This window comes from Podarcis cretensis (genome assembly GCF_951804945.1).
Source record: "Podarcis cretensis genome assembly, chromosome: 2".
NCBI lineage: Eukaryota > Metazoa > Chordata > Lepidosauria > Squamata > Lacertidae > Podarcis > Podarcis cretensis.
Window position 1 is genome coordinate 14,098,701 of NC_137171.1, and position 12,234 is coordinate 14,110,934.

At 47.0% G+C, this 12,234-nt stretch overlaps 1 protein-coding gene across 1 annotated transcript; it reads right to left on the reverse strand.

Moving 5' to 3' along the window:
- Positions 1-660: 660 nt before the first annotated feature.
- On the reverse strand, positions 661-9,553 carry LOC307210181 (aquaporin AQPAe.a-like; the record flags this gene model as incomplete). The annotated part of the gene is made up of 6 exons (XM_079965757.1): positions 661-1,086; positions 2,127-2,207; positions 3,623-3,787; positions 6,056-6,499; positions 7,498-7,566; positions 9,539-9,553. The coding sequence occupies 6 exons, from the start codon at positions 9,551-9,553 to the stop codon at positions 883-885; spliced, it is 978 nt and encodes a 325-aa protein (XP_079821883.1). The 3' UTR covers positions 661-882.
- Positions 9,554-12,234: the final 2,681 nt, after the last annotated feature.

Consider the following 12,234-nt stretch of genomic DNA (forward strand, 5'->3'; position numbering starts at 1 on the left):
GAGGAGAGAGGGAGGGGTGTCATTTTGTTGCTGCTGTTGTTGAAACAATTGGGAATCACCAAACTCCATGCTGATTTACCTATGAATCACCTGGCGATATACCAGTCAACCCAGATCTGTCTTCTGTCAACTTCTTGGCCCAGGGTTTTACATGATGAAATTGCCAACGGAGTGTAGAATGGAACCTAGTAGCCTTGGTTTCCAGGCCTTTTCTTGTCTGCCATGTCCGTCATCCTGGGCACAGAAACCAGAACACCATGTTCTAGCTCGCTGGACCTTACGCAAAGAGAACCCAGGAATCCTGGTATCCAGCTCTTGCTTGTGTTAGCCTATGAGACCGCCATACAGTGGTGCCTCGCAAGACGAAATGAATCCGTTCCGCGAGTCTCTTCGTCTTGTGTTTTTTTCGTCTTGCGAAGCACGGCTATTAGCGGCTTAGCGGATTAGTGGCTATTAGCAGCTTAGCGGCTATTAACGGCTTAGCGGCTTTAAGAAAAAGGAAACAAATTCGCAAGAACTCGCAAGACGTTTCGTCTTGCGAAGCAAGCCCACAGGGAAATTCATCTTGCGGAACGACTCAAAAAACAACGGAAAACTCTTTCGTCTTGCGCGTTTTTCGTCTTGCGAGGCATTCGTCTTGCGAGGTACCACTGCACTCTCTAAGTTGGGGCCAGAACCAGTGGCTGTGCTCTGTGCCATCAATGTCAGGCTGTGTCATCTTTAGGGGTCCAGATTCCAGTCCCATCCTAGTGCCAGAGCGCAGGTGATCCTATACGGAAGATAGCAGCTGGGTAAAAGCGGCAAAGGAAGCTTTGCTAAGAGGAGGGAGTTTTGTCGCATGGGGCTAGCAGCAGGAAGCTGGAGAGGGAAAGGCGTTGCCTTCTATTCGGTGCTGTGTTCCCCATTGCAAGGCGGCTTGGCAGCGGCGGAGACAGAAGAACGAGACATGCTGGCCGCCTCCACAATCTCTATGTCGCGGCAGGTCAAGCAGGCAACCAGCTTCTCCCGCGAAGCATTGTTGGCAAAGAAGAATTCGTAGGAGACACCAGCAAGGACTGCACCAAGGATGGGGCCCAGCCAGTACACCTGGAAGGAGGGGAGGAGAGAGAGAGCAAAAGAGGAAACCTAAAGCACCTGTCTCGTCCTTGATAGAGAAGTAGGCCCGAAATCAACCAGGATGGCTTAAGGGAGGCAGTGATTGAATCAACTTGGTGGGATCCCAAGAGAGGCAAGGAATCACAACACTCAGGGTTCCTAAGCAGCCTTCATAGGAGCCAACTCCTAGGGGCTTGAGGTACTTTCAGCCCCTCCAATAAAATATTTGCGCAATGCCATTCAAATGGGGTATGTGCATCGTATCATGTGATCGATTATGTGAGTCAGGGCTTACCTGCCCCCACCAATATTTTATTCAAGTTGGCACCCCAGGCAGTTTTAATAACAACAACAACAACAACAATAACAACAACAACAACAACAACCTGGAGCACTGAGGGCCAACTAAAATACATTAACTACAATTGTTAACTACAATAACAATTTCTCCCTTTTTTTTGTAAGGCACACAATGTGTTTTTTGTTGTTTTTCTGTTTTGTTTTCTACATGGGTTACTACAGTGATACCTCAGGTTAAGTACTTAATACGTTCCAGAGGTCCGTTCTTAACCTGAAACTGTTCTTAACCTGAAGCACCACTTTAGCTAATGGGGCCTCCTGCTGCTGCCGCGCCGCCAGAGCACGATTTCTGTTCTCATCCTGAAGCAAAGTTCTTAACCTGAAACACTATTTCTGGGTTAGCGGAGTCTGTAACCTGAAGCGTATGTAACCTGAAACGTATGTAACCAGAGGTACCACTGTATTTCCTGTTTCTTCTTTGTGTGTGTGTGTGTGTGTGTGTGTGTGTGTGTGTGTGTGTCTTATCTTACTTGGCGCACTTGTAATTCTGTATATTTTTATTTTTCAATAAAGAATATTTTAAAAATGAAAAATAATTACACTAAGCCAGAAAAGCTTGAAGGGAAAAAACTGGAGCACTGAGGGCCAGCTGAAATACATGAAGTCAAAAAAGGGGGAGAACAAAGAACCACTCGTCTCTCAAAAAGAACCACTCGTCTCCATCCACTTACCCAGTGATGTTCCCAGATTCCTGTCACGACAGCTGGTCCCAGGGACCGAGCTGGGTTCATACTGCCTCCGGAGAACGTGCCCTGCAGAGATATCATAATGGCATAGTCAGTGGTGGTCCATCTCCCTCCTTTGGGCTGATTGTTCTGTGCGTTAGTTTGTTGTCATTATCTCAAAAACAACCAAGAGTGTGTCTTGCTGAACATCATCTATTGTTCATAAATGACTTAATATGTGCTAGGTGCTACATAGATATATAAAAAGTAAGTCCCCCTGCCCATAGGGTCGCAAAATCTGTTCCCAACCATTGGTATTAAATTTGCTTCACTCCCGAATTACAGTACTAGTACTAGTAAAGTACTAGTAAAGGTTTCTGCAAACCACAAACACAAAGAAAAACCCCGATTCTTCAGCCAGAACCCCCACATTCTGTGATCTGAATCCATTGTGCAAATATGCATATATTTCCTTACAAACTTTTTCTGTGTGTGCCCGTGTTGGTTTTAGTATACTTTCTGATTTGTCAGCCCTACTTTGTGCAGCAGGACTGAACGCAGTGCTGTGTGTGCAGCTGTTAAAATCAATTCACTGCTTCAGGCCTGAGCTTACTCTTTCTTTATCCAGCCAAGATTGCATGATTCCTTCAATCTCCAGTTTTCAGTCACAATCACTTGGCTGACATGGAAGGGTATAGCCAGCCATACAAAGAATATAAGATTGTACTTTGGGGGGTACATCAATTACAAAGCCAATGTAGCCAAAGCTTTGCAGATAGAGCATCTTTTAAATTGCACTAGAACCTCTACTTACGACCGCCTCTACTTGGGCACGATCCAAGTCGCGACCATGGCAAACCCAGAAGTAAATACCAGGTTTGCCGTGATTCGTGCATGCACAGAAGTGGCTGCTGCCGTCTGCGCATGCGCACAACGGCACTTCTATCAGTGACCCATTTCGCCTAAAGTACGGACTGCTGGAACGGATTATGGTGGTAAGTAGAGGTTCCACTGTATATATATTGTTTTCTGAAGTCATGAGGACTAGGATATTGCTCTGTTTAAGTACAGCTCTGGTTGTCGAATGGCTTGGCTCTCAAAAAAATCAGCTCCCAAACGCTGCAAACCTGGAAGTGAGTGTTCCGGTTTGCGAACATTTTTTGGAAGCCGAACTTCCAACGCGGCTTCTGCAGCTTCCAATGGAGTGCAGGAAGCTCCTGCAGCCAATCGGAAGCTGTGCCTTGGTTTTCGAATGGTTCCGAACAGACTCCTGGAATGGATTAAGTTCGACAACCAAGGTGCCACTGTAATTCAACCTGACATTCCATGCGTCTTATGAAACAGTAGGAGGGATGCTATCATCTGAAACACCAGGGGAAGTGGGGGAATGACGTTAAAAATCAGCCTTCATTCGTGGGCAACTTGTGATGCTGGCCCCAGGCTTCTAGCAACAAAACCTTCAATCAATCTGGACTTTATAAACCACAAGCCAAGGCTCTTACCGCAGCTAGTGCTCCTGCAATTACAGAGAAGCCAATGGCCAAGATTCCAGGCTCACCCAACTCACGCCTCCGATGGTCTTCTACAGCAAAGATGGTTAGAGCTAGCTGGAAAGTGGAAAAGGCTTCCATTCCCAAGGCCTGTCCAGCGTTTCCTTCGCTGCTGACCTGAAATATTGCAGTTCGAACTGTTTTTATGTTGAAATTGTTAGTATGCTGCATAATGTCTTCAACCAGCTGGTCTTCCTGCTGCACTCAGCATGTGAGTGGACTTAAAGGATTCTGAGGAACCCCTCCCTCCAAATTCTATGACTCAATTTAAAACCAATTCTATATGCGCCGCTGTTCGGCTCCAGCATGTTCATGGCAGCTGGGTAATCTTTGCATGTGTTTAAAACCCTTCATTGGGGAGAATACTTTTTGCATTCACTATGCGGAGTCCAAATAACAACATAAAAAAACACAAAGCAAACAGAGTGCATTTCTTTTAAAACTGTCACAAATGGAGGGTAATATTATAAGTCACGTTACCAATATGGTAACTTCTGCTATCTTAGTTCTGCATCTGAGACAACTTCGAGATGGCTACTATTTACCTACGGGACCGCCTCTCCCTGTATGCCCCACGGAGAGCCTCAAGGTCCATAAATAGCAACACCCTTGAGGTCCCGGGCCCTAAGGAAGTCAGATTAGCTTCAACCAGAGCCAGGGCCTTTTCAACACTGGCTCTGGCCTGGTGGAACGCTCTGTCTCATGAGACCAGGGCTCTGCAGGATCTGATTTCTTTCTGCAGGACCGGTAAGACAGAGTTGTTCCGCCTGGCCTTTTGCTTGGAGCCAATTTGATTCCCTCCCTCTCTTTCTTTTTTCTTTTCCTTTCCCCTCCTGTGATGAGGCTGCATTTTAATGTTTTAAGGTTGTATTTTAATCTTGTTTTTAAGTTGTATTCATTCAACTTGTTTTTATTATTGCTTGTTAGCCGCCCTGAGCCTGGCCTTGGCTGGGGAGGGCAGGGTATAAGTAATTATTATTATTATTATTATTATTATTATTATTATTATTATTATTTATCACCATGTAACTATTTACTTGGGCATTGTCTCCTTCGCAAGCTATACACATGCATAGCTAAAAGACAAGAGAAAATACATTTTAAAAAATATATATATGTGGATTTAATGTCTGTAATGGTGTGAAACGAAGTGGCTTTTGACGTTGGTTGGTGGGAAAGAAAATCCAAAAGGACCTGTTGTTTCAAGAGATAGTTTGAGACAAGAACTGGGCAGTTGGCAGAAAAAGGGGTCACTTGTAGCCTAAGTGGGCAGTGGGCTGCTGGCATGTGGTCAGCAAGTCAACAGCTAAAGGCAGGGAGTGGCAAAGTTGGAGCATGAGGAAAGCAATGGTCCCATGCAGCCAGCAAGGCTTCCAATTTGCTCAGAACAGCCATCAGTGCTTCCTTGGAAGCTCTTCTAGAATCATCTACTTGTTGGTACCAGGTAGCTCCTTGGCTGTAGTTCCCTTCATTGCCCAGAGAGGGGTGAAGGCACTCAGCTGGACTCCCTATGTAACATTTCTAAGGTCACCCATTTAAATTCAAGACCCGCCACAGGCCCAGACTGTCAAGAGTCCAGGTTCTCAGCTTGATAACACAGTAAGCGTAGGTAATTAAAACGGAGGATTTTTTGCAAAAACAAACAGATAGCTCCGGACGACTCTAACAAAGCCTCTGGCATTATTACTCAAGGTGACCCTTCTGAAAACTTCTGGTGGCGACAGAAGATATTGAATTTACGACCCTTACGTCTCTTGTTTTGCTTCCTGTCTAGCAGCCCTCCCATTCACTGACTCTTTGGACTTAGTGGATCAGCTCCAACCTCTTCCTTTTTTGAGAGGCTGTCTCTATTTGCGCCTTTTTGTACTTCCTGCGAGCTTTGGCTGTGTTCTAGCCTGCTCTCAGCTACTGCCTTATCAACCAGATCGTCAAGGTCACGAAGAGCCGGAGTCTGCAGCTGCCGGATCTCCTCTGCCTAACATCTAAGCTTCTCTGCTCCTGGCTGCTTTCAGCAGTTGGCTGCAAACCTTCCCTTGGAGCTGGCTCATTCCTGACACAGACCCTCCAAGTGTCCCTATTTCCTAAGGACAGTCCCAGATTTACAGAAGTCATCCCAGTTTCTTATTTGATCCTGGAATGTCCTGCTTTTCTTAGGATGTTCCTTTCCCCCCCCTTGGGTAAATCTTATTTATTGATTTTTCACACAAAAAATAACAATTGTAAATTACTTTATCCATTGCACCCTCATTTTTTGCTCTTCCAAATATGGCTACTCTATTTTATTTCTATTCCTGGCTAAAGTGGGCAGAGTTAAAGTTGAAAGGCGGATGCCTCATGGGGAAGGAGTCCTAAAGAAGGAGGGAGAAAGGAGTGTAGCTTACTCACCTTGGTGACCAATTGCCCCACAGCTGAGGTGGGCAACACAAGGTAGAATACACCTGAAGCTAAGATGGCACCCAAGCACTGGGCCAGGATATAGCTTGCTGCGTGCAGAGCGTCCAGTTTGCGGGTGCAGAGGAAGGCCACCGTGAGCGCCGGGTTGACTTGGGCACCGCTGATGTCGCCAAAGCAGTGAGCCAAGCTGACAGCTACCAGCCCTGCAGCAAGGGCTGGCTGAAGTGGGGAAGGAAGCACCTCTTTGGGGCTCACAGGGGATGAGGCGCCCAGCACCACCCAAACGAAGATCAGGGTGCCTCCTGCCTCTGCCAGCAGGCGGCACCAGAACTGACGGCTCTGCAGTTCCTGGAGTTGAGGGAAGAAGGAAGAGTCAAGGGATGTTATCACCTGCAGATGGACACAGAAGACTCTGCTTGTTCCAGGAATGGGCCACTACAACCATCTGAACTGCTAATGCAAGCCATTCTCTACATGCTCTCCACCGTGGGAGCAGGGCCGGGGCGGGAGAGTGCTAGAGTTCTGTCTAGTCCTGTTACATGGGATCAATTCCAATCTGTTACCTCCGAGGATGTGGACAGGCTGCTTGGACGAGTGAAACCAACCACCTGTCTACTTGATCCTTGCCCATCCTGGCTTATAAAAGCTAGCTGGTATGGTTGTTGTTTTTTAATGTGATACATTGTTTTGTTTTGTTTGTTTAATTAGGTGTTTTTCTGTTTTATTTGTAACCTTCAAAACCTCAATAAATATTATTTTTTTAAAATATATATATATAAAAGCTAGCTGGGCTGGGCTGGGCGATGGGCTTCGCGGGGTGGTGAATGCTTCTCTCTGTGAGGGAGCCTTCCCAGACCCAGGCGATTATCAAACTGCTTCTTAAAAAACCATCTTTAGATGCTGCCAATATGGCCAACTATCGCCCAGTCTCAAATCTTCCATTCTTGGGCAAGGTGACTGAGCGAGTGGTTGCTGAACAACTCCAGGCACATCTGGAATAAGTGGACCATTTGGATCCCTTCCAGTCAGGATTCAGGCCTCATCATGGGACTGAAACTGCCTTGGTCACACTGGTTGATGATCTCCGGCGGGCCAGGGACAAAGGTGAGAGCTTCTTTCCTAGTTCTGCTGGATCTCTCAGCAGCTTTTGACACCATCGACCATAACATCCTTCTGGACCTTTCTCTAAAACCCCCAACTGGCAGAGGATTGATCCTGAGGAGTAAATATGTAGGCTCAGCCCCATGTCTACTGAACCACCAGAATAAATATGGTAAGAGAAATCAAGCACTAAGATAATGGAGGCCAGCATGGTGTTGTGGTCAGTGTCAAATGGAACCAGGGAGACCTTGGGTTTAACTCCTCACATGGCCATGAAGTTCACTGAGTGATCCTTGGGTCAGTAACTCTCTCTCTCAGCCTGACTAACCTACCTCAAGGGTTACTGTGAAGATGAAATTGATGGTACAAGAGGGAGGGGGCACTTTGAGCTCCTTGTGTTGCTGGCAGCATAGAAATATAATGAAATGGCATCTCAGTGAGGGATACATTGATCTCATGCACTGCGGAAACATAGTATGTGCAAATATAACCTAAGAATCACGGCTTAGTGAGAACAAGGGACCATTCAGGAGTCCCACCAGCGGCCAAACAATGCCAAAGAGTGTTCACAAAAGAACGCTTGTTGGTGGCATAGCCATCCCATAGTTGTCGCCAGTATTTGGCAGTCAAAGGTATATTGACTTTGAAAACACAACCTGTGCTCTATTGGCCAACAGAATTAGGAATCTCCCCCTCCAACCCCTTATGCACACCATGGTGTTTGTTCTGCGAATGCCTGATTATCGTCTTCCAAAGCAACTACTCTACTCCAAACTTTAAAATGGAAAGCATAATTGTGCTGGTCCTGTGGGTTTCCGTGAGGCAAGGTCCGAGTCCAGTCCGAGGTTGAGGGTGCAGTATTGAGGTCATCCATCAAAGATGAAGCTGGGTCCAAAGCAGGGAGTCGGGCGAGGTCAGAAAATCCAGCAGGACAGGGTTCAGGCAGGAACTGGCTACCAACAACATTGCTCCCGCAACTTGGGACTGGGGCTGGCTGGCTTTTATCTGCCCCGAGGCATAGGGCGGCCCCGGTCCACAGGTGACTCGCCTCTCCTGGCCTGGAGGCGAGCACTCCTCCTGCGGGAACTTAGTTCCCTCCACCTCTCTGTCCTGAGCCTCTGCAGCTCAGGAGAGGCTGGAGGGTTACCGGACCCAGAGGCAACCTCAGCTTCCCCTGACGGGGCTGAGAGTGGAGCACCTGCAGGCAATGGGTCCTCCATCACCTCAGGAGCCAGAGCAGACTCAGCTGGTGCCTGCACCTGAGGATCCAGCACAGGTGAGGACCCTTCAGGCTCAAGCCCCAGCCCCGGCTCAGCTGGAGGCGGGGAATCCTGTGCAGGCTGGGATTCCTCAGGTCCAGCCTCTGAGTCCAAATCCCAGGCCATCACAGCAATGCTGGTGGTCAGCAAAAGAGGTTCAAAGACTCTCTCAAGGAAAATCTTTTAAAAATGTAGTCTAAATACTAACAACTGGGAACACTGGCCTGTGAGCGTTCCAGTTGGAGAACAGCCTTTACCAAAGGTGTCATGGGTTTTGAAGATGCTCAAACTCAGGATGAAAGGGAGAAATGCGCTAAGAGGAAGGCATGCTTGGCAAACCCTCACCATGGTCAACTCCCACCCGGAAACCCATGTCCCCACTGTGAAAGGATGTGTGGATCCAGAATTGGCCTCCACAGTCACTTACGGACTCACTTTTAAAACTGTGTTTATGGAAGACAATCTTACTCGGCCACAACTGATCACCAAAGAAGAAAAAAGATGCATGTGGCCTTTTGTGTGTTACGCAAGAAAACAACAACGAAAGAATTGGCATCACAAACTGGAATGACACACAAGGTTTTCAATCAATTTAAGTCACAATAACAGGCTATCAAATCCATCTAGCTATCCTATTGGTCTTCAGCTAGTGACTCAGAACTTGATTTAAGGGACACCAGTGTGGGCACCTGATTTTTAAAAACATCCCTTGACAAAAATGATTCTGTACCTTCTGTCAGGTACAGTATCTGCTAGCTACTTAAAACATTTCTTTTCCGATTCTGAACTTATACTGGCCCTGAGGAAAATATGTTGTCTGCACTGTTAAGTCTACTGTTTGTTAGCGGCCACGGTCTCCGTTTTGGATTTGGTGAACGTTTTCAAAGTAGCCAGATGAACCGAAGCAAAATGTGTTGAGGGATCAGAAAAGGTGAAAAGGACAGAACCTACTGACAGAAATGACTGATCAAGTGTATAGATGGACACATAGATGGATTGTTACAGGGGAAAACAGGTGGACATCAACTACACGATAGGAAGGGAGTTGTGGGTGAACACTATCAAAATACATCCAATTTGGCTGCCTCCTATATTCACAGAAGGATGTTCTTACCTCCCTGATGCCCATGGTGTCTGGCTGCAAATTCTGATTGGAGTGAGAGAAGGTGCTTTGTTGTTTTCATCTAGTGGTCCACCTTTCTCCCACATCCTCCTTCCCTCCCTCCCTTCACCCTCCCCTGTTAGCATCCTATTAAGGGTGAAGGGAGGATATCAAGGAACAATCCAGAGGATGATGAAGGGAGGATATCAAGGAACAGCCAAATGATCTGATGTAGAATTTGGTGCTGGAGTTCATGAGATGTTCCAAGAAGTCTCTAAAGCCCATTATTCATAGTAAGTGTCCTCAATTCATGATACTTTGTCATAACACAGTTTCTTACAATGCCTTTGACAAAGCCCTGCCGGGTTTGGTCAACTAACATCCTACTATCAACATTGTCCTTCCCTGTCCAGGGTCCGAGGGGAAGGGGGCGAAGGGGGAAATCTTTAGGGAGGGAAAACACAAAATATGTTGTTGTTTTTTAATGCTTTAATGTGTGTGTGTGTGTGTGTGTGTGTGTGTGTGTGTTGGGAATCTCTGGGTTGACACTGAAGATGTCAAGGCAACAGGTTCCTTTGAAGCTCATCTGAAGAGGGTTGTCACAGTTACCATTACCCCAGGCTGGAACTCATTTCTGTATGATCAACGATGGATAGCACACATTTGAATGAATTTAAATATGAAACAGGCAATAGAGGTGTTTTCCCCCTCCCTCAAAGAGAGATCGTGCAGTTAAATGTGCTGCTGACTTTTCCATTGCTGAGAGTGAGCACAAGAGTGGTAACTGAATATGCACAGAAATAAGTTCAAATTTGCATCCTAGTGGGCATGAATCTGTAGGTAATGTTTTGCGGGACCAGGTCAGACACATGCCATGCTCGGGCCCAGTCTGGATTGATCCCCAGTTCCTTTGCAATGTGAGAGAGGAGCAAGGAAGAGATTATGAAGCCAATGCAACAAATTCAAGTTTGCATGCCTGAAACAGCAGCATCTTGTATCACAATGTTCTTGTTCTGTCTGGGACAGTTCCTCTTGCGGATACTTCCAAGACTGCAGCAATAGTGTGTGCCCTACAAATGTTGTTGCTGATAGCTCATTTTACTCAAGACAAACCCAAAGTGACAAACAAAAACAGCAAGGCACAGTAAAGGCAACACGAAGGACAACATGTAACACCATCACCAAGGAAACAGCTACCCACCTTTTTAGCAAGGAACAAAAGGCATAATAACCATGCGAAATCCAAGCCAATGACACAGCCAGCTAAGCAAAGACTTTTGGGAAAAGCCTGGTTACGAATTCTGAATTGGTAGAATGAACTGTATCACTTCCAAGTGAGTATTTTTTTAGTGGAAACACATGCATTGCAAACAGAAGACCAGCACAGCATAGATATGGCATCGAACAGTAGGTTTTCCTTGCTTATTCCCACCCACCCTCCCAGCTTGTAGAGCTATAGTAGGAAACTCATTTGGATGTGTTGGAATGGATGACATCAGACAAAGTTGCCCCTGAAAAAAGAGTGATAGGGCACAATAATCATTCTCAAGAGTTCTTTTGAGGTTTCTCTGTCTTTGCTTTTATATTGCTTGAGGGCTACAGGATAATGTAATATTCTTGTAAGCTTTCCATGCGTGCCTGGTCACATTTAAATGATTCATGTATGTATATACATACATACATACATATATACATACATACATACCCCACCCATCTGGCTGGGTTTCTCCAGCCACTCTGGGCGGCTCCCAGCAGAATAATAATAATAATAATAATAATAATAATAATAATAATGTGATAAAACATCAAACATTAAAAACTTCCCTAATGTGATGGCCTGGGATTCCGATTCAGAGGCTGAACCAGAGGAATCCCAGCCTGCACAGGAGTCCTCGCCTCCAGGGCCGGCTGAACTGGGGCAAGGCCTAGATTCTGAGGAGCCTGCACCTGTGTCAGATCCTCAAGAGCAGGCACCAGGTGAAACCCTTCTGGCCCCAGAGGTGCTTGAGGACTCAGTGGCTACAGGTGAGCCTCCTCCGGGGCCCAGTAACCCTTTGGCCTCTCCTGAACTACAGAGGCTTAGGGCAGAGAGGCGAAGGGAACTGGTTGCTCCCAGGAGGAGCGCTCGCCTTAAGGACCGCCCCTGGCCTTAGAAGAAGATAAAGGTCAGTCAGCCCGGTCCCAGGTTGCGGGAGCAACGTCGTTGTTGGCTTCAGATCTTCCAGTGTTCCTGTTCCCTGCCCGGCCTCCTGCTCCTGACCTTCCAGCGTTCCTGTTCCCTGCCCGGCCTCCTGTTTCTGACCTCCCAGCGTTCCTGTTCCCGCCCGGCTCCCAGTTTCGGACCTTGCCTCTCATCTTGTGAACTCTGACTACGATCACGGTACCTTCCCCCCGGGACCAGCACACCTAAACAGGGCTGCCTTCATATGTCTTCTAAAAGTCAGATAGTTGTTTATTTCCTTGACATCTGCTGGAAGGGCGTTCCACAGGGCGGGCGCCACTTCTAAGAAGGCCCTCTGCCTGGTTCTCTGTAGCTTCACTTCTCGCAGTGAGGGAACTGCCAGAAGGCCCTCGGCGCTGGACCTCAGTGTCCGAGCAAAACGATGGGGGTGGAGACGCTCCTTTAGGTATACTGGGCCCAGGCCATTTAGGGATTTAAAGGTCAGTACCAACACTTTGAATTTTGCTCGGAAACGTACTGGGAGCCA